The following is a 23840-nucleotide window of genomic DNA, read 5'->3' as shown; positions in this document are numbered from 1 at the left end:
TCTAATTTCTTGCCTGGATAGAAGGAATATGCACGCATATTTAAAGTGATAGTTTTGCTGACTCCTGTTCCTCTGCAGAACAATTTTTGGAAAACAAAGGTAGTGTCTATAAATAAACTACTTTGTTTAGTTGCGTGCTAAAATCAGAATTTATTAACAATATACCACTGTAAAAAAGTAAAATCCTTGGCAATTCAGTGGAATTGTGCAGTATATCAAGTAAATCCTGTTAAAACATCTCTTGAGTATCTGATGTTATAATGAGGTATTGTGATAATACTTACTGTAATAAGTAGCAGTACTCCTTCCTCTTGAAGAGTACAGTTCTTCTTTTGAAGTCTGGTCTACCTCGTTTCTTTTCTTCCAGACAGCTGTCAGGTTTTTGTCTCCTGACCTTGATTCTCACTCAAGTCTCAGTAATTCAAATAATTTTGTCTATATAGAGATCAAGTTTAACCTATGTATATCACTTAAAACAGATAAACAAAATTATATTACCCTTTAATTTTCAGCTGCTATTCTGATCACTTGATAAGCTTTATTTGTTTTTCAGAGTGCAAGTCTAATTTGCTCCTCATTCTTAAACTGAATGCAGTTCCTTTTTCTACCCATTCCATGTGTCTTGTGACATTATATGGTTCTTTCTTAACATACAACAATTGAATTATTTCAGAGTTGCTAATTAAGTTGTTGCTATAAGTTACAGCTATAAACGGGAGAACAGGGGAACTTCAGAGAAGATTGTGACTTTTTATAGCAGGCAGTGTTACTTGCTTTTAAAGTTATTGATAACACAGAACCACAGGATCTTGGATCTATTTGGATCAAGATAATAAGTTACAAAACCTAGGGAAGAGGTTTCTGGTAGAAATCCAATATACACAGTGGATCACTTTAGAGGATATGATGACTTACTAACTGAGCAAATATTTGCAATAGAATATAATAAAATGTTGCATTGCTGTGGACACCCCAATTTACGACACTTACACAGGGAGCGAAGCTCATTAGATTGTAGAATCTAGTGACAATTTCCAAAAATGCAGAAAGGAATACTTGCAATGAACGGTTGCTACATTAAGTATGTTGTAAGTAATTACTGGATTTATTTTTGTTGGAGTGTGGGATCGGAATCAGGTATTATGTGCTGAATGACTTTCAGTGGGAATCGACTGGGCACCTGAAATAGGTTAATTCAGAGAAGCTCATGTGTCCAAAGCTGTTATGAGGAAGCTATAGGCTAGTAGGAAAATACGAATAGAAATTGTGGACTGTAACAGTTTATTAAGTAATCAAAAAAATGTTGTTGCATAATTAGATGGTAGCTCCGTATAAATATCTATTTCATTTTGGTAGGAAAGAGAGCAAAATATTTAGAAATAAAAGGCAACATAAACAAAGTGGAAAATGGATTATAGATAATAACCTGAAAATATAAGCAATGTTGGAGTATAAAAGATGGATAAGATGCTGAAGAAGTCAAGAGGGAATCTTTGAGTTGCAAGGCCAAGAGCAGTAGTAAACAGGCAGGATTTTAAAATGTACTACTACTAAGGTAGCTATTACAGGGCAGATGCAATCTATTATTAGATGAAACAATAACTGTAACTGTATAAATACAAGGGTCAATGAATATTTCTGTTTTGTGTCTGGAATGAAGTAGGCTGATGTCTTATGAAGATGCTGCAACATCCTTAATCTATTAGTGGCCAAGAGAAGATTTTTAACATTTTTTAGAAAGAAATAGGATTTTTGGATTGAGAATTTTTATGGCCCACAACTTTATAGAGTGCTTAAGAAATATTTATCTTGCTGATCCTCATTTTGATTAATTATTCAAAGTTATATATTATGACACTACCTAGAGTCTAAAAGAATGGTAATATAGAGTCAATATTTAGAAAAGGCAGTGGTTTACATTCATTAATCTCACCACATTTCTGAATAAAATACTGACACAAAGTTTAGTTATTAAAGTATTAATGTGTGGGAGTATACTTATGCTTCTTGGAATGCCTTTACAGAAACCAGCACACTATACCTTTTTTTAAGATGTCAGATCTACTACTGAGATGTTCAAATAAAAAAAATAGTCTATACAATATCAATGCTTTGTTAAATGGATTAAAAACAGTTCATACAGTTGATCTGAAAAATAAATCATAATATGTAGATGATTTTTAGAGTTCCGTAATGACCATAACTAAACTCAATTATTAAACATTTTCACAAAATCTCCTGATAAAATTTTTCCATGGTATTTACCAAGACTAAGAAATAATAATTAAAGTAAGGCTGTGAATATATTAACTAGGCCAAATAAAGCATTATTATTTCAGAAAAATGCAAACTACCTGGAAGAGGGATCAGGTGGCTCTGAGAGTGCTTCAGATGCATTTTCTAGAGATCATGTCTTTATCTCGCTCTACTTCCTTCAGCATCATAAATTCTCTTTGAATCATGCATTCAGTTTTTATGGTGTACCATTTCTCAGGATTTTCTATAACATATACTGTCAGATCTTCAGGTGGATCCTGCCAGTTATGTGAAGCACAGCAACCAGAACAAAATGTTCTTTGTTGTATGTTCGTAGTACTTGTGAGAGCTCACTCGGAAAACAGCCATTGGATAAAGAAAAAAAATTGCTATTAGACTGCTTGGCTGGATTTCTATTGAAAATACAGTACAACATACTGATTTATTATGAAACTGTCTGATTTCTTGCATGAATTCTGTTTCCTGGCATGTTCTATTTTTTTTTTCTCCTGTGGACTTTGACTGACCGTATGAATCTGTTAGAGGCTTTTGTAAGCCAAGACTCAGTAGTGTCAACTATCCCATTCAACTTGTACATCAGCAAAACTCATTTTAATCTGTGGTGATGATGCCTGCCTGAGCATGAGAATGTAAGAACTTTTCTGACCTTGAGAAGAATTGTTTTGATAAGGCATCTGTATTCAGCTGTTGTGATTATAAATAGTTGATGGCAGATGAATGGTTTGAATTCAGTTGAGTGTACTTCTTACTTCATACTACCTCTGTCATTTGGGACTTGTGTGCCTTCCATGGAGGATACCCTCTGCAGCACAGTGCACATCTGGTGTGTTCTGGCATTGTTGTTGCTTGGATCTCCAGGACAACCATCTGATAAAACTGACTGCCAAAATCCAGACCCAAGGCAGTTCACTTGGCAAGCTTAATGGATCTAAGTTGGGATCTAACACTCACCCTCTTAAGACAGCTGCCCTCATTTCGGCTACTCAGAGCTGGGCTTAAGCTAGGCACATTTCCCCCTCACTCTCTTGTTAGACATAGGTCTATGTTCACCAGCCACATGTGTCAGAGGACTTCACCTCTGCTTGGCCAGGTGGTGTTCTGCCAGTTACTTGCCATTCAGTCAGTTTATCTTATATCCTGATATATGTCAGTCTCTATTACCTTTATGCAGTTTATCTTGAATACTGACATAAGTTTTGCCATGGCCTATTTTCTCACTGCTGTCTTGGGCTGTAGTTCATAATACAGGTTGAGGTAAGGTAATGCTTCCGTTGAAAACTTACATTTCTGAGTGAACTTCATTCCTTGTTTCTCCCCTTTAAAAACTTCCTCTCTACTCCATTTTTGAAATGTCATCATAGACATTATCTGAGTCGATTGTAAGCTAGCTCATAAGAATTCAATTTACCTTCTAAAAACCCACAACACCAGCTTTTGAGTACCACTGAGGGTCAGAACAAATACAAGTTCACGTGGTTGCAGGCTAGAGATGCTGGGACTGCCCCTTAGTGGCTGTGCTAACTGAAAATGTTATATAAAACTTTTTCCTGTTGCAAACAATTGGTATTTAATGAGTAGCCACATTAAAAAATCTTATTATTTGGCAAATTCCTCTTATTTACTATCCTTGTCTTTTTCTTTTGTACTGTTCTGTGTTGCTTCAAGATAGAGCATTGCTAGGCAATATGTTCTTCTCAGGATGGCTGTATACAGATCATGTCCTATTTGTTCTTTATCTATAAACAAAACTTTAAAAATATTAGACATAATTGGTTGGGTTGGAAGGCATGAATATTTGGGAAATGCTTTGTGGGTTTTTGTTGGGTTTGTAACATGAGAGCAACACAAGTATGTTGCTACTGTCTTTACTTTCAGTCACAAAGTCAGTTCTTCAGATAGAAGGAAATCCTTGCAGGTGACTGTCAGAATTCTCCAGTTACAGTGAGACAGCAAGAGGTATTCTTCAGAACTTTGAACTTTGCTATTGCTGTTGCTTTTGCTGAATTCTCAAACCCTGTGGATTCAATTTTCCTGCCAGTACTAGAGCTCCAACGACTTCAGACCCAAGATGTTTGGAACATAATTTTTCAGATGGGTACCCAGACGAGATGCAGAATGATAATTTGTTTCTTTATGTGAAAAAAGAAGCACATAATGGGCAACTGTAAAATTCAATAACTGGCAAAAACAGACTAACTTTTTGTGGAAATAGAACTATGATATGCTGTACAGATGAAAACTAGTTTATTTTGAAATTTTTTTGGTGAACTGTGCCAATTTGGAAATGTTGTTTGACCAAGGAAAGATTTCTTCAGCAAGTCATTGGGACATCTCACAAGCAACAGCAGATATTGTCACATAAATCAGCACTGTCAGTTTTGATTTGGAAGTTTTCATCTTTAATATGACTTCAAGTTGCTAGAAAATTTCCACTGAGAACACTTGTGAGCCAAAAGATAAGTATATTTCATTTATTACACTCCAAACTGTCAACACTTTACCTAGGAAAGTATACCCAGAGTGATTATTTTGTATTGTGTGGAGTACATGATAAGTCTGCCAATATGTGTTCAGTCAGAATCAGCATAATATTTGATTATTGATATTTATTATCATTATGGATATTGGTTATTTTATTATTGTTGATAATATTTAATTTCAGGAATATGTTCCACTATGATGAGAATCAGTATTCTTACCTGTAGAATACAAACCTAAAAGATGGTGTCCTATATGAAAGGCAAAATTTATGTAACTGAGAAAATCTCACCATTAAAAAATCAGGCATTTATTGCTTCTTCTTCATTGTGCATGCTCCTTCAGGAAAAAAAAAGTCAAAACACAGCTTTTATTATGAAATACCAACCTTTCTTGGTTCTGAGAAGAAATTGGTGATAAATTAAGCTAATCTCCATCAGGATTACTCTGCATCTGGGATTTAAGCAAATTGAATCAAAGGCCTGAATAGTGACAGTGAATATCTATTAGACTGTAAACAGAATAATAGGCCTTGTGAATTTTAATGAATTAAGTGAATGGCTGAATTCTTATAGTTTACAGAAGGCATATGGTTAGTGATACATACAGTGTACCAGAAACAGCATATACTGTAGATATCTAATGGATAAAATCTTCATAAATAAACAGGAAGAATAAAGAGGAAGATGATGAAAAGCATGTCTGTGTTCTACTTTTTCTTTTTAGACTTAGAAGGATAGCACTTTGGTTTTTGACTGTGATACATAAAGATCATAACAGATGTAGCTTAAAATATATTGAATGTTTATATCTCCTACTTCTTATCTAATTCTGTATTAAAAATCTAGAGATGTTGATTTAGGTGATTCAACTATGTAACCAAGTTGCAAGGTATGTCAGTTTTTTGTAGATGCGCATGTATATCTCATGCAAAGTTTAGATGCATGTCTGACATACAGTGGTGATTTTATTGATAATGCTGCTATTTTCATTTTTCTTTGAGTGCAAGAGAACCATTTTCATAGACGGTGACTATAATGGTAGATAGTGTGTGAACAGATACAACAAATTTGAACTGAAGAATTGTTTTCACCAATTTGCAAAAAAATTCCTTTTGTGCCTCAGTTTAAAAAAAAATTAAAAGATATGTGAGTTTAACAGAGAATAAGATTGAAACAGGATCAGCTGGGTCAGGTGGGCGCTACTTGGAGACTCTGTACTGCTCTTCCTGGAAGGGTCTGAATCCACCTGGGATTTCTTTAAATGGATTGGAGAGACTTCTTTTTAAAGCTCTTACTCCATTCTGTGCTTGTCATAGAAAGATGCTTAGTTTAAAGAAAATTGCCAATTCAGAATCTAAAAGACAGAAACTATGTTGACTGGAAAAGGGAATGACTGGAAGACTTCAGGGGTGGACATATGAACACATGCTAAAAGCTCTGGGCTTGAAGTGATTAGAAAGCTTTTTGGCAAAAAAAAAAAATCCAGGAAAACTAGAAAAAAAATTGGAAAAGAGGAAAAAGGTCTCCAGCAATGATTTATTTAAGAGTTCATGTAGAAATAATTGTTTAATGTATGTCAACCAAATAAAGCAGGGAGAACGTAAAGCACTCATTCATATACAGGGTCTTGTGAAGTGTCCACGGTAACTTAGGAAGTTGGGAGGTAAGGGGATTCCCCAAGGCACATGCCAAAAGGGCTACAGAGAAGTAGAAAGACCTCTAGAAAGATAGAATCATTAAAAAACCCAAGGAATTACAGTATTGTAAGGAAACACGGTTGGTAAGTTTTATGGGATTTTTTTAAGAGTCTAAGTAATTCCAGAGCTGACCTCTGAAGTTGGGTTTTAGATGCACTTGTTTCCGCAGTGCAGTGGTCTTACACAGAGCATCTGATTTACAGTTGTTAGGCTTTTTGTGTGTTTCTGCAGAAAGATAGCATAAGCTTAGACACTGGGCTGAGTGTCAGGAAATCATGGTGTTCTTCACATCTTGGTCACTGACCTGCTATGTGACCTTTGGAGTGTTGGTTCACCTCGGTATTTCTTGGTCTGCCCTGAATATCTTTGTTTGCTACATCTGGTACAACTGTGCTGACTTTGTCTGCCCTAACTGTTCAAGATAATAAACTTCCTAAGATCCAAGGCATCTCTTGCTACACATGTGAAGCTCTAATTTCTGTCAGTGCCTTTTTTTCCCCTCTGTGTATATAACTGTAATATAAGAAGTTTTAAAGGAATTATGGTAATTTTGCTAGCACCTGTGTAAATCAGAGGAAATTCTGTTGAAACCAAAGAATTTACAGCAGGCAAAAAATTAATATAAATGAGGTAGTACTTAAATGCAGAAGTAAATAGGACTTTAAATTATTATTATTGCCCATTCCACATAAATAGAATTTTAGAAACCAATATATTTTGACAGAAATATTCTGCCTGTCATTCCATGCTGATTATACATATTTCAACTCATTCCCTGCTATAAAGAAAACTATTATTTTTTCTCTGTTATAGGTCACAAAACATGGTAATTGTGCTGAAACACATAGTACAATGGAAAATATGAAGTGTTTGCTGATACTTAACAACCAGCATCAGTCTGAAAACATTTGGGTCTACAGTACAAGTTTTTGACAGTCCTAAAGCTTAATGTACAGTACAGATTGGATAATTGTAAAGCTGTAAAATTGCATATGACCATAGGTCCCTCCTATCAATAGGCACCTGCTGTATGTTCTAAAAATTAGGTGTCCAGCTGATGCAATAAATTCTGCTTAGAGTCGAATTACAAAGAATGTAATGGAAAAAGCAGATTTTTAAGACAAGATTTCAGGCATAAAATATGATAGCTAAGCAGTTCTCAAGAGAGGATTAGAAAACATCAAGTGTAACAGCTGACCAGTAACACAAAGCCTCCTAATTTTTATTCACACAGGGAATTTTAAAACACATAAGTGTACCATTAAGCATACATGGTATAGTCTCTACTGAAACACAAACTACATTGAAATTGGCCACAGTAAGTCCATTGCTGTATCTTTGTTTAAATATGGCTTATTTTGAAGACAACCTAAAAGAAAAAACTGTCCATTACTTAAGTCACTTATATATGTATTTGTAAATAAAATCTTTTTTTTAGAACATCGCACAATGTATTCCATTTCCTTTTCTTCTAATGTCAAATACAGGTTGAAATATCTTCAGTATTCTTACCTATGGTTTTCTGCACCTGGAGATGGTTAAGAAAATGCTGTCAAAAGAACATTCTCAATTTTTTACTCAGAAATATATGGTTATAAAGAAGCCATTTGTTTTTAATTGTTTTGAATCCAGAAGGAATGGTATTTTTCTGAAGTGTGTAGGATGAGGTATTTTGGATAAATGGGGAACCAGGAGAGGAAGTCTTCCACTCCTAATGGTAAGTAGGAATAGCACTAATAGTAGTAGTTTAAGACAGCATAGTTTTACAAATTTAAATCTTGCCCTTGATAGGGATGAGATTATCAAATTTTATGCAAAGCAGTTACTAATCTCTGTCACTCTATCTTATTATTCTTACTACATTTTAACTCGGTTTTGGGGGTCTGCAGTACTAAGTGCCAGAAACCTGAAATTTTAAATGCAAATACTGAAATTGTCAGGCCTTTTTTATACTGTATGACTTGAGGGATTTTCAGAGAAGCCACAATGGGTTTAGCCTTAGAAAAAGAAATACTGTGCAAGTCTGTGTACACTTCTTCAGATGTGTGGTTTAGGATGTTAGAGAATTCATCTTTTCTGGTTCACAATCTGTCATCCATGACTCAGGGCCATGGAGGAGGCAGGGCTGGGCTAGGATGTTGGACTGCAAACTGGAGATAGTTTTTGCTGCTAGGGTAGAAGAGAATGATAATATTTTAATATTTTAATTTGCTTCGTTTAATTTTTCAGATCTTGTCTTTAGAATCTTAGTTATGCTCATGTATATTCAGGTTTGCCTGTGTTAACTGAAAAGTCAGGAAATCGTTGAAAATCAGGTTGTAGGTATCACATGTTGTATCACCTTATTTTTACATTCAGAATGCAATTTTTTTATGTATAGTGGAATTCTTTGAGGCCATTAGTTGAGACAGTTCTTCCAGGCCATGAATGCTTTCATCTTCCACTTGTCTCTGTGAAGTTGTAAGCACTATTCTCAGTGCCAATTAATATAAGACTGTTTAATTTAAATCATATATATTGGTCTGATATCTAATTTTCGAGGATTTATAACTGATATATAACTTTCTTCCTTTCAGCTGTTTATTGAATTAGGCTTTGAAACTTTGCATCTCTGCTAGCTTTCAAGTGTCACACTAGTATTCTCTTCAATGTATCTTTTTGATTTTTAGGGGGTTTAACAAATTCAATGGCTTGTTTGTTTACTTGATTGTTAATGGAAAAGATAATAAAATCATATCCTAATTCCTGCAAGTACACAAAATGATGAGACACATAGTTTGAATGTGTATTTTAATAAATTTTAGAACCACAGCAGAAACTGTGACTGTAAACAGGTAAATAAAACCAACTCATGACCTTATAAATGTGACCTGTGTGAAATTGGTAAAATAATGTCATTACCACTTTAATAGTTGGCTGCAGAAGTTTGAATACTGAACTTGGTGAAGGAAGGTATGATTAGTGTATACATCCCCTAGATCTTTACTTACAGGGCATCTGCTTGAGTCTCTAAAAATGATATGTGATGTCTGGGAATCCTAAGAATTAAATCAACCTCCTGAGGCTTTCTCATTCCCTTGGGTCAGAATGTTACATGTTATAGCCCTAAGCAAAACAATTGTAGTGGTCTTGGTTTTGTGTCTTGTCTTGTCCCTTTTCTGATGAAAAAAGGTTATGCCTAGAAGGTGTAGGTTTTTTTCAAGTGAAGGAGCTGAAGTACTTTAAATAGCATATATAAATATATATTAAATAACATATTTTAAAAGTTAGATTACTATACAAGAGTTTTCAGTCATGCTAAGATGTCAGTTTCAACATTATTACTGAAAGTATTTTGAAAGTAATTTTTAGAGAGGGAGTTGGGAATAATTAACTGTGCTTTCATTGAATGCTTATCTGAGCTGCTGAAATGTTGTATGACGTCATCTCTTTGTGTCGTTTTGTCCATTCATTCTGTTTTGTTTTGTTGATTATGAAGTATTTGGGGTTGTAATATTTCTCAGCCTTTTTGCAGCATTAGGATTTGCCCTAACCTTAGGCCAGCAATAAATATTCTACCATAAAAGTAGAGTTCTTTAAGCTCAGTGTTCAGTTCAGTGAAATTTAGCTCTTGTTATTCACAGACAGCTACAACATATTCGTAACACTTTAGACTCTTTAGAAAACTAACCTTGTTTCAGAAAAGATTTTCCACTTCATTTTTGGTTTAATGCTTTGAGCCATGTCCTTGTCCTTTTCTAACCTACAAAACAAGTGAGTTTCTGAGGACACATTACTTGTATCTAAAGATATCTCCATATTGAACTACACACAATACTACACCTAAAATTATCCTGTATGCTATATTCTTCTATATGTTTGTTGTTGGTTGACCTGGCCAGCAGCTAAACACCACATAGTTTTTGTTGACTCCCTGCTTGCTCCCTTCCCCTAGCAGGACTGGGGAAAGAATAAGAAGAGCAAAAGTGAGAAAACTTGTGTGTTGGTACGGACAATTTAATAAAGGAAGGAAAGGGGAATAAATCCCCAAGGAATGTAGATCAATGCCTAGCCAGTCTCTGAGCAGACAAATTTTATTGTTTAGTGGTGTATGTGTGAAATGTCCCTTTGGTCATTTGAAGCCAGCTGTCCCAGCTGCATTCCCTCTCTACATTTTATGCATCCCAAGCCCACTTCCCAAGGTGGCAGCATGGGAAACAGAAGACCCTGACACTGTGCCAGTGCTGCTTAGCAGTGGCTGGTATGTTATCAGCACTGGTTTAGTTACAGATCCCAAACCCCATACCTTAGAAGTTGTTGGGAGACAATTAACTCCATCTCCATTTGTGCTGTAAGATAAACCAGCAGGCAAGAAGACTAGCCTAGTTTAATAGTGACCTTAGGCTCAAACTTGTGACAAAAAAAGAGTGTAGCATCTCTGGAAGGATGAACAGGTAATTTGGGGGAACTACAAAGATGTTGTCAAGTATGTGGAGAGAAAATTAGAAGGCCAAAGCAAAAGTGAACATTAACATGGCCACCATGGTTATAGATTAGGTGATCTTGAAGGTCTTCCAACTTTGATGATTCTGTGATCTCAGCCAGATGCAGCTCACTGTTATCACTATTGTACAAAATACAGTAAAACTTAAAATTATCCATGACTCGTGAGCCATGGCCTCTGCCATGAGATCTGCACCAGTGCAAGGCTGAAATCTGGCTATACATGGGTATGGTGGTAGCTAGCATCAAATAATAAATTCATAGCATTCATAGCATAATAAAACTTGGGACCATCAAGTTTTATTATGCTATGAACAATAATGGTGTGTAAATTAGCATGGTAATTACAGGAAAAATTTTTGGCATTGCCGTGGCCATACAACATTATTTAGGCCCATTGATCAAATTGTGTTAATTCCAGGATCAACGAGTGTCACTGTTTTGGGAAGTATAGCTTTATTAATAGCATGCTGTCAGGGTCTTTGTGTCACCAAGGCTTCTTTGAGTGTTTAATTAAATATGACCTTTTAATTGAAAGAAGACCTTTCTCTTTATACATCTCAAAACTGGCAACAGATGCAGTGCTAAGAAGTGATTACATGCTGAGGCCAAATTTGAAAACAATATATTCTTACAAATTAATATTTGAGTTAGTGAAAATAAAGTAAAAATGGCTTATAATGGAGATATTTCAGAATTATATGTAACCCAACATCTGTAATATATACTATATAAAGGATATGGATTGGTCAATAATTCAAAAATTTCTACTGATTAAAAAGGACTAGGAACTTTAAGGTAATTTTGTTAGAATTTTAAGCTTTTTTTTTTTTTTCTAGTCAGATCAGTGGCAGTTGCACTGGTCTGATAAGAAGTGGTGTAGATTCATTTCAGGAATTAATCAAGAATTCCTATTCTAGTTGGCTGGTAGCAGCAAAATGTGTCCCACAGGAATATCTCTGATAGTAACATCTAAGTTAGGAAAATGGCTTTGTTAACAAAACATTGTATAGATTTAACAGCAAAAGAGAAAGCCAAAGAAAACATCTCTAGTGTTACTGATACCAATAAAGGCATTGTTATAAATCAGTATAGTACAGAAGTAATTTACTGCACTGATTTAATTTTAGATAGCTTGTGTCACCTGTGTATGCTTATTAGTTTAAAAATAAGCAATTTTGAAGTACACAGAAGGAAATGTTTTAGTTCAAAATCCTACATCTATCTCCAAAATCCCTTGGATCAAATTCTTAATCACAGAACAATGTTATACTGGCTTCAGTACACTCATCAGTAAAACCTGTTCTACTTAACTCTTGAGTTTTTATACTTTTGAGTTTGGAAATGGGTCTTTCGGTTTCTAAGACCTGTGTGGCTTGACACCAAATATTTCTGTATTGGAACATGAACTGACAAATAAATCATTAATAAGTAAACTATTTAGCACCTGAATACATTAGCATATGACAGGTGAGAAAATATCAGAAGAAAAAGCAACTTAAAATCACAGGAAGACTATAATTTTTAAAGCATTTATTTAGTGATAAAATTTATATCAAAATATTATCAATAACATGAAGGAGGGAGGTACAAAAATAGCTAGTTTCTCAGAGTCCAGTTTAAAAGTCCGTAAAGTAGCCTTATTTTTCACATATGGTTTGTGCTTCAGATATGATTTAGTGTATTTTAACTGCTCAAGGGACAGAGGAATTGAAGTGCAAATCCTCCATATGTTTGATCGGCTATGATTATATATAAAGTGTATGCTTGCATATTAAAATCTAGTAGTTGTAGTTCATTCTTTCTAAGGGTTTTTTTTTTTTTTTTTTTTTTTTTTTTTTTTTTTTTTTTTGTTTGTTTGTTTGTTTTTTAATTTTTTTATCCCTTTTGTTTTAAATTGATGCTTTGGATTCTTCAGTGTCTTTCTGGTACCTTTCTTTCTGGCACCTTCATTTGTGGAACTATGGACTAAAAGCCAATCACACTAGTGTTGCAGTTTCTGGGTTCCACTGTTGTTATCAGCTTGTTCTTTCATCATGAACTTCTTTTAGACTTGGATACACTAATAACATTTATGTCATAATGTCTATTGCCTGGCAATGTTTCTAATGCATTCAAAGAAATTTTTAATATTGCTTATTATCATGCACTTTATTTTTGTGTCTGTTTTTGGTTATCATTATTTGTAGCCTTTCCAAGTGGCTTTGCAGTTAGTTTTCTTGGTATTTTGCTGCTTTAATTTACATTTCCTCTTTGCATCAGGTTACAAATATGCATCTTCAAGAGTGACCATTTGAGAGAGAGATCTCTTTTTAAACTGAGAGAGATTTCCATTTAAAATGTGTGAAGCTGATTAAATTTGATTTTAAAAAGTAGAGTTGAACTTACTTTTCCATAGTCAAATACTTTTCCTAAATGCTGCAAGAGCTAATCTACTGTTAGACCATTTTGAATGCTACAAAAACGTGTTATTAACCTGTATTTTTTTCATAGTGTGTGCTTTTCTTTTTGGGGCTCCCTCTTTTCTTAGTCCATTTCCTTCTATGAGCTTAGTTCAAGTTGTCCTAGGTTCCTGCTCATTACATTTCAAGTTTCTTCATTCTTCTCAATTCTGCACTTGCAGATAAGTTTATATCCAAAATAGTTTGTTGGAAATTCTGTGGACAGAAGGACCCACACTTGAATCAGAAAATTGGACAAATTTTACTGTACCTCCTCTCCCCAGATTTGTGGCAGGGTGTTTTTGTTTTTTAATAATTAAATTTTATTTAAAAAATAAATATGTTAAGTAGGAAAAAAAATCTTGCAATTGTATGAGTCTACTGTGCCTTCATTGAATTACATTAGCAAATTCTCTCTAATGACTGTTTCAGATACACTAGAGGCCGTAGAATACCCAAAATGCCAATAAACAGGCTTCATAATCCTACAGTCAGTTCCTATGAGATGAAGACATTCTGTTGAAAAAGAATTTTGAGGAGCTGAGAAGCTACTGTTGAGATCTATCGTAATAAGATGGGCTAATAAGATGAGCCTCACTAGGATGATCAGAAGAAAACCTTCTCTCATTTTAGACTCAGTCAAGGTGTCTGTGTTGACAGTCACTGTTGACAGTCACAGTTCTGCTTGAGTCATGAAAGTTGAATATTTTAGGAAGATCTTCTGAAAATGGATTACTATCCTTGTTTTTCAGTCAACAATTTTAAATAAAGTCTTGCTCAGCTTTTGATGAAATCTTTTTGTCATAGTTACATAAATATTAAACCAAAATTACTTCATTATAAAACTGATGAATTACACTGATGTTTAGAGTTATTTCGTTGAACCAAAGAACTTAAGAAATAGGAAAGGTAGAAACTTGGTAGGCAGGATAGTTTTGAATTACTCTCTCTTGGTGGGAAACAAAACTTCAGATTTTGAATAAAGAGATATGCTGGTGTATCTGCATGCAGAGAATATCAAAATCTTAAAAAAAAAAATTAATTAATTTGACCATAATGAAGCCTGACACTTATGTTCTTATTTCAAGAACATTTATGTTAGGCTGGGTCAGGAAAGGATTTTGACCGATTCTGTGGAATCTACTTTGCCTTACTAATGGTAGCATTGTAAGAATAGTTACTTTGCTAAACACATACCAGAACAGTGCATGCATTTAAGAACATTTCTTTGGTTTACTGTATTAATTAATACTTTATGTTCTAATAGCATGTTATTTAATATTCCAGCATGTATCCTGCTAAACCAGAGAATGAAGGTAATTCCCATCTAAGGGAGCTTAGTCTAAATGATACTGTTTTTCTCCATCTTATTTGCACTATTAAAAAAAAAAAAAAAAAAAAAAAAAAAAAAAAAAGAAGACAGTAGAGTATTTTGAGTATTTTTTGCTTATTTCTTCTAGACTCTAACTGGAGAGTTACACCACAGCATAGAAGAGCTGAGAACAAAATTCAAAGTGGCAAAAAAATGGGAGAAATGAAAGCATGCAGAAAGGGTCTTTCCCAAGAGAGTCTTCAGTTGGCAGCATCTATCCTTAATGTCTCAACCACTGATCTTTATGAAATACTACAAGAAGGAGATGATGAGATAAGTTATTTTAAGGATTTCAGTAAAAAAGACATAGATGAGAAGATGCTGACTATATCTCTCCTTGTGGAAAAGGATTTGCAGGTAAAGACTGAAATTTCATTGTGCGAGATACAGCCAGAAATAAAGACAGATTTAATCTAAATGAAAAGGTTAGATTAGAGATTCATAACATGCTGTGACCTGTGGCATGCATAAATATAAATATATTTCTTTGAGCATGTGTATGTAGAGATATTATTCAGTGTTTTCCTTTCTTGTAAGGCTATTGGGCAGGATTGTACATTTAAAATAGACTTCTGCATTAAACAAAACAAAATTAGAATGCATATTGCTGTGCCAGATTGAATTTTTGATACTTCCTTTCTGAATTGTGATACCTATTAAAGGTATTTCTGGTAGACAGATGGTTTCTGGGTGAATTCATTGCCTTTTTTGTTGATTCTATCATACATTTTACTATGAAATATTTGACAGTCTTTCATCATACCACTCTATTAAACAGATACAGTGATAGGATTTCTAGTTTCTTGTAGATTTATTTAGTTCTGACCAAATAATATATGAAAAAGCCTGTACAGTTACTTTAGCAAGTGTCTAGGAGCTGGCCATTATTGCAACAGTACTCTGGTGATGACTTAGATTTAGTCTTGTTGGAGCTATATATTAAAGAGGTCACAAAAAGGGAGTTTTCCTGTTGGTTAAACGACAGCGCATGGTATGTGTATGCACTGATAGGGATTACACTCATGAATACAAATAAAATGGGCTGATCCCTGCCCTGTTCACTAACATTTATACAATTCTACAAAGTAATTCACTTTGACAGAGTTGTTCCATGCTTATCTCATTCTCAGAGTAATTTCTACATCCTGTATATTTTTGTTTTAGTCATTGGGAATGTATGTGTAAAACACATAAACCTACTTAACTATAAATATAAAACAAATTTATTAGACAGGAGATGAATTTACACTACACATACACTACATATTCCATCTATCAGTGCGTAGACTCAGGTACCTTTATGCTGGACTCATACAATTTAGACATAGATCACACATACACCATTATTTTCATATGAGAAGAACACGCTATGCACATTTCCAGAGGCATGCACAGACAAGGGTAGGTTTAAAAATTTAATGGAGCAGTGATACTTGTTTGGATATGTTTCAGATAACTAATTTTGCAAATGTGATTCCACGTGCTGTGTATTTAATGTATATATATATACGTATATTCCATATAAGTATATATAATGTATAAAAAAGTTACACACTTCCTTTTTTGCTCCTGATGTTTTTATATTTTTAGGAAACAGCAAAGACAAAACCGGAATTTCAAAAAGATAAAGAATGGCTACAGCATATACAGAAACTTCTTGAAGCACAGGTGCTCAGTTTATATCATCCCAAAATGAATTATAACTTTCTGCTCTGATTAACTAAGTGTTTTTAGGTTCTAATTAGTACAACTAATACAATTAATGTATTTGTAATTATGGTGCTGTTGATGGTCTCAAACTATACTGTGATGCACAATGTGAAATCGTTTTCTAGCATTTCCTTTGTATTTCTCTTAAAACCAGAATTACTGTATAAAACTGAAGAGATGTTAATCAAGGATTTGTGATAGCTAACTTAACAGCTAACTTAAGCTAACATAACCAGTAAAACAATGCTGGAGAAAACCAGTACAGATCTTGGCAAATGTGGTAATTGAATTACTGAAGCACTGTATAATGCTTGCTAGAGTGAAAATGATCAACATTTCCTTTTACCTCTTAGGAAAAAGAAACTTTTTTTTTTTTATGTGACTTTAAAGTTACTAGTTGTTATGGACACCTGAGGAGTTCATGGGTTTCTGTGACCTTTTACTGTGGACCTGTTTCCAGTCAATTCATGTTTTCCTCATAGCCAGACAGCTGTTTATTATCGTGTCTTCTCGCATTCTCTACAATATTTTCTACTGAGACCTCGAGCAGCTTGTTAGTGGGAAGTAAATATTGATTTGGCATCCTGTCAATGCAGAAAGAATGAAAAAAATTCCACCAGAGGCCCCTCAAACATTTTCCTATCGACATTTTCTGGGCAGAGAGGAAAGCTGCATAGAGGATGACAAGTCTGAGACTAGCAGAAATCCCTGAGGGGTCCATTGAGACTGCTGCTGTGACCTGTGTGATACTTTTTCTTCTCTTTCAAGTCTTTTTTTTTAATACACACTGAGTCTGCTGGGATGCTCCCCTCTTGTAAGTGATCAAGGGCAGTTTATTGGCAGGTGAGAGCCCAGCTTTTCTAGCCATAGTCAGCTTTTGTTTGGACATCACTGACAACATATACCGACTCTTAAAACTTTTCTGTTATATTTTTAGTTGTCTCTTTTATTTAAATGATGGGCAGCTGATGTCTGGAAAGAAATAAAACTTAATTTGTAAATTCAGTGTTCCTAATGCATATTCACTTGCGTGGCGTAGGTCCGTTAGTGATGAAGTTAATATCAGTTAACAATGTGAATAATTGAAAATATTTTGAAAGCTATTTTAAAGGAACAGTCACATCAGATTTATGTATTTTACCATCAACAGCTTTTGTGTTGAGATTGTATCCTGGGACCAGATTTTCAAGAAATGAAGGATTTAACCTCTTTCATTATCAAAACTTACTACCATGAAGACTGCTTAATTGCTGCAGCAGAGGAGATAGAAATATCAATGTGTTTTTACTGGCTTTTTCAGAAAACCTGGCATTTTAATTAAACCTCATCACCCTACATGAAATTCAGCATTAAAAGCACAATTATTTGTATTCACTTAATTGCCTTAATTTTAAATATTTTTGAAAAATACATAAATTTCAAGATTCTGTTCATATTATGGGCTCCAATATATGAATCAGATTATTGGAATATGATGAAGACTTCTTGTTCTGTTTTTCATTATTATTTGGTAAATCTCTAAAAACCACTAAGAAGAATTTTACCATAGTTCTTCATCTGCCTTAGACAGACAGCAAAAACCACGGGATGGAGAGTGAAGGAACTGTTGAATGAAACCAGGTATATTAAAACTGCAAATGTTATATAAGGATAGAAGAGCTCATTGCCCTTAGCCTTGTACATTTGTGTGCAAGTTAATAGTGATTTTCTGTGTTTTTTGCTCCATCTTGTGGGGTTACTCAGAAGAAACACAGAGGGTAGAAGTAATTTCAGCAAGCAGACCATTTTTAGAATTGCAAGAGGATTATAGTGATTTTTGGGAGCACCCAGCTCTGATTTTCATTTCTGTCCATGCTAAGGCACGTAGATGGAAACAGTTAAGGTTTCTTCATCTGCATTTGAGAGCAGCTCATGGAACAGCTCTGTGCCCTTTAAAATGCTTTACTCATATCTTGCAGAGTTTGGTTGCGGGTTTTTTTGTGAGCTTTGGTAATATTTCTGATCAGCAAACTAAAGCCCATGGTAAAATGTAAGCTTTCTACAGGACTTTGATCATAACAGACAGCCTGCTAAGTGTTACATGTTGGCAAACTGTGTTACCCATTTGCATCTTGAACAAAGATACAGGATTGCCCTTTTCCATTATTCTGAGTAAACGTTCAGTGGAAAATTGCATCAGATCACTTAATATTGCAGTTTGATATAGTGTCTTTTTGTGCCATTGAGCCAGGACTTTGGAAGATAATTGCCCAGCAGTATTGATTTAATTGCCTAGGTTTATTTGTGGACTCCTAATTATTGACTGGAGGTAAATTTAATGGAGAAACCTTTATGAAGACTGGGAAACTGCTGCTATTGCTGTTATACATAATGAACTGCATCATATCCCTTTAGATCATTCTTCAAGCTAATTTTATTCTACTATGACAGTACGATAACATTTAAAATGTCATAGACATTTTATTTTTATTACTGACATATGCCATTTTACTGCTGCACTAGAATTTTGGGGGGACTGAGTGAAGCACTAGTTGCTTTTTACTGTCATTTTATGGATTCCCCTAAAGTGTAATTATGAAGGATACCACAATTCTATTTTCACTTCATCTGTACCTTTATTTTCCATACTCTTATGACTTGGAAAAGTCTAGTATCTGTCAGCTTTATAAGAATATTAATACTTTAATGATATATACTCTTACATTCCTGAAACTCACATATAGCAGTCAGAGTTTGTGTCCTTATTTTATCAACTACTATGTCAAGAAACTAGATCACTAGTAAGAGGCTTATGATTTGAAAGAGAAATCTCTACATAGTGATGTTATTATGTAAACAAAATCATATAATAGGAAAGTACAGTCTTATTATAAACTCAGTAGAGCTGGTAAAAATTACTTTTTGTCTAAATCTACATCTTGAATGGCCAAGAAGTGGGATTTTTTTTTACTGTTGTCTCTGTATTTATACAGTAACACTCTAGGTTGCTCTCACTAAAGAATGAAAGAATAAAAATAAATAAGCTGAATTACTGACACTGGGATAAAAGGACCTGCATGTGGAGAGTTTTCACATGTGTGCACACAGATACCTGCTACCTGCATATGGGTAGAGGTATCAGACTAATTACACATTACTGTTTGGGCTTGGGAGAAGTCTCACATTATAGGCATGGAAGCTTTTAGTGGTATTTATTGTTTAGGGGGAAATAAGTATGTATGTATGTGTGTTTATATCTTGCAAGGCGAGTGATGAGGATTTTACTCACTTTATCCCTCATGTCTGAGTGTGTATGTCCTATTAACAGAGCCTGGCTCTTTATAGTAGCACTCTCTTCTTATAAATATTGCCCCTAAAAACTCAAAAAAACCAGCAATCTTTTCTAGCTTTTTCCCATTATAGGAAACTTATGGATAGGGCAAGAGGATGACTTCTTCTCATGTAACTTAAACATGATTTCATATGCTAGCCTTGGCTTTCATTTATTGTGACTTATTGTAAGGAGCACCATCTCAGAAAAATCTGTTAGTCATTTTTTGTGTATGAGTACAGCATGGTAGCCCAATCCAGATTACTGTCTGAAGTCTCCAAGAATCATTTTTTAAAAAATTGAAAATCATCTGCCTAAGTTTTCCAAGCACTGAAGCAAATGACAGCATTGATTTACCATGTCCCTGTGAGATCTACAGCAGCACTTGCCTTTTCTCCCTCCTCATGCACTCCTTGGGGTATGACATCTCATACTAACAAAGCTGCCTAATAAAATCTTTCCTCTTGTGACTTCATTATGGGTCTAAAAATCATATTCCAATAGTGAAAACCTCCAGAAAGGCTGCCTTTCCTCTATTCTGTGGGTACTCTTTATGTAACACATCTCTAGAATAGGTTTTAGAACAGTATATTCACTAATTATTAGTTAGGATTTCCCCCAACCCCTTTTTAGGATTTTCACAGGCTTCTAAATGCGTATATCTGTTACTGTCATCTGGGAATGGACCCTAATGGCCATAGTTGTTTCCTTCCAAATTTCTTGGCTTGTAACTCAGCTGATTTGCTTTCATTACTCTCTCTCCAGTCTGAGTGTGTGTTTGAACAGCTCACACCGAGAGCCCTGTAGAAACACATGTGGACAATCACCAGCTGTTTCAAGTACCTGCACCTTAAAAAGCAGCACCAGCACAGTCTGAGCCACATTCTGGGCACCATAAGCACTGATACCAGGTCATGATTTTCTTCTCATTATGAGAGTAAGAGCTTAGTCCTGTGCACTGACAATGCATTCTGGTACAAGTCTATGTTTCGTCTCATGCACACAAACAAAACTACATTATATCACTCATTCTGAACTCAAGACATAGGAGAAATAGGCTTGGTCACTCAAGATAAAAGTACAGATAGGCACATATATATTTATCATATATAATGATGTATATGTAGCTACCACAAAGCAGAATAAGAATAAAAAATAAGACAAAAAATAACAAAAATATGAAGCATTTATCTTTTTTTTTCCTATTTTTTTAGTGAAATTAGTATATTTTAGTTATTGGTCCTAGTGCCTAGTTTTATTTAATAGATTGAATTAAGTGAACAACAAAAAATAGGCATCTCTGCAGTATTTTTGAATAGTTTTTTTTCATGGGAAAATGATCACACTGATGATCTTTATGGGGAAGTGTGAAATAGCTGTAACCACTAATTTGTATATTCCAAAACCTAAATACTGCTATTTATGCTGACACATTTTAGAGTTTATGAAGCAGAAGCTGAAGTAATGCTACACCCTGCAAATAGAGATGCTGTGTCTCATTAGAACCAAAACATTGCCTTGCATTCATTGTAAGACAGCAGATCAGTGTATGTTCATGCACTTGTGCTGACAGAGACTCCATCATGTGGTTTAAGGTCAATAAATATTACTAGTTTGGTTTTTACAGAAGGGATCTCCAAAAAAAGCAAAATTAGGGTCAGAATAAATAGGTGAGAGAAGGAGAATTAACTATTATGTTTCTGATTCTTTAGGATTACATTAACTTACATTTATCCACACACCAAGATATCTGTCTGATAAGCTGTGTAAGAAATATGCCTTGTCAAAGAAGAAATTTGTGAATCTGGGAATTCAAATAAATAAATAAAAATCTTTTAATCCAGATGTACATTGCACTTCGGATGTTGTGAACTCATACGGATCAATTAAATGCTACTTCTGTTGAAGTCTACCATAATGTACTGATCTAAGATCACCACAATTAATGTTAAGTGGGTTGTTGCACAGGTAATTGTAAAAAATCTAGGAGAAGCATAATTCTGTAATAAAATATCTAATTATCAGTGGTATAAACAAGCTTTCACTCCTTAGGTGTGCACTTAGGACTCACTGAACTTCCAAAGCCTTCCCCAAGTATATGGCAGTTTTTGAAGCTGGGGTGAGTGCCTTAGAGTAGAGATTATTTCAATGGTTGTGAAGTTCTGGAGAGAAATGTAAAGGAAAGTTTCCCAGGATAGTTCCAGAGCCATCATTAAAAGTAAATCTGACAAGTTTCTATTAAAGATTAAGACTGTAGAGATCATCCAGTCCTGGGTGTTTGTAGGAGAAACATACAGCACTGTCTCTGAAACCAGCAAATGTTGAAAGAATGACATAATGATCCACTTTCAAATGCACTTGATTTAAATGAATCACTTAAATGGCAAGAGTTCTTGAAAGATCACTTTGCTATGACATGGGAGCCACAGAGAGTGGTGAGCAGCAAGTAAAATGTAGTTAGAATGATATGAGCCAGAGACATCAATGAGAAGCCATTCATCTCAGACACAGCATTAAGGAGGTGAAATGTATCAGAAATTGATGTAGTCAAGCTAGGCAAGAGGAATTAGACACTTTGAGGTAATGATATGGTGTTCTCTTAAAAAACATGCTTAGAAAAGGAGGGAGAGAAATTATTCTAAACAGGATGCGGTGTCAGTGTTTTTAAAATATAGTTGCAAGTAACTGTCCCAGAATTTCAGATAAGATTATGTCTTATATTACACCAAATAGATTTTTGCTCAGTGAATGTGGGCCCTCTATTCCCCGAAAAGTCACCACAACAGCACACAGGAGAAAGCTGACAGGTGTAGATGTCGTGAAATTTCTTACCACACACTTAAGTTATTTATGACAGATGGAGACATGTCTGGCCAGTAAGCACCTTGAAAACTCCCTTTCCTGTAGAAAAAGGAAACATGTTTTGTTTCATAACATATTGTCATGATTTTCTGTAACTACAAAGTGACTATCGAGCAGAACACAGGATTGCCATTGTATCTCTTCACCATACTTGCCTTCTATTAAGATTTCCCCTTTTTAGATATTTTTTCTGACTTGTTATCAATTATAAACATCAGTATACAAATTCGTGTCTGTATATCAGTTCAAATGTTACATTTTGTTTTTAATGTGCTTTTATGTCTGGGGTTTTGTTTCTTTGATACTTTTTGTTTCATGTCTATCTAGGAAACAAGCACTACTCTATCTGGTGAAAGCCCAATTTTCTCTTTCAGATGGAATAGTGAAAAAATGGAACTGAAGCAGAAATACTGAAGTGTGGAACTAGACAGGAGCTGTATATAGAAAAGTGTTGCTTTGAACTAAAGTTGTGAAAAGCAGAAAATGGTGATTGGCCAGCAGCTTGTTCCACCAGCTTCTATATTTTACCTTCTTTATTTCTGGTGGCTTTATAATGTAAAATCATCTCTTCTTCTGAATGAGCTGTTACTTTTGGTGTGGTACTGACCCCTCAGTCACCACTCGTCTCACCATGTGTTCAGTAAGCTGACTGGGTTCTGTGAAGCTGATAAAGACTTTTCAACAGAACTTTCCTGTTCTCAGCACTGGCCACTCTGGATGGAGCTGCCAGGACTACTGCTCTGCACCACCTCTAAAAATACTTCCCTGCAAAGTGTGCACTGATATACAAAGAAAAGAAAGAAAAAGAGGTTTGAAAGAAAGCCTCTTTCTGCATTAAAGCGATAACACTGAAAAATATACCAAATCTCCTTTGAAGACACTGATTGTGCAAATGTATCTTTTATATCAGAGAAGGTAAAATAAGTTTTAATTTTTCTCTGTAGATATGTCAGTACAATTTTTTGGTATCATGTTTTAGGGAAGCAGACATTTGTGTCATATTCTAATTAATGCAGTTAAAGGTTTGGGATTTCACTTGGCTTTGAGAGGTTTTTTTTTGGTGGTTTTGTTTATTTTGTTTTGGGGTTTTGTTGTTTGGGTTTTGATTTGTTTGGGGTTTTGTTTTGTTGGTATTTGCTGGTTTTTATTTGGTCGGGGTTTTCTTGGTTTGGTTTGATTTGGATTTTTGCTGGGTTTTTGGGTTTTGAT

The 23840-nt window shown here is 34.7% G+C and overlaps 1 protein-coding gene across 1 annotated transcript in view; it reads left to right on the top strand.

Annotated features, from left to right (window-relative positions):
* Nucleotides 1-23840, top strand: part of CNTLN (centlein) — a 168571-nt gene that overhangs the window by 144156 nt on the left and 575 nt on the right. The window contains 3 exon segments of the mRNA XM_066338871.1: nt 14838-14889; nt 14892-15026; nt 16347-16417. Coding sequence (XP_066194968.1) covers nt 14838-14889; nt 14892-15026; nt 16347-16417 — 258 coding nt within the window.

The sequence above is a fragment of the Sylvia atricapilla genome, chromosome Z (genome assembly GCF_009819655.1).
Source record: "Sylvia atricapilla isolate bSylAtr1 chromosome Z, bSylAtr1.pri, whole genome shotgun sequence".
NCBI lineage: Eukaryota > Metazoa > Chordata > Aves > Passeriformes > Sylviidae > Sylvia > Sylvia atricapilla.
This window is presented reverse-complemented; position numbering and strand designations above follow the sequence as displayed.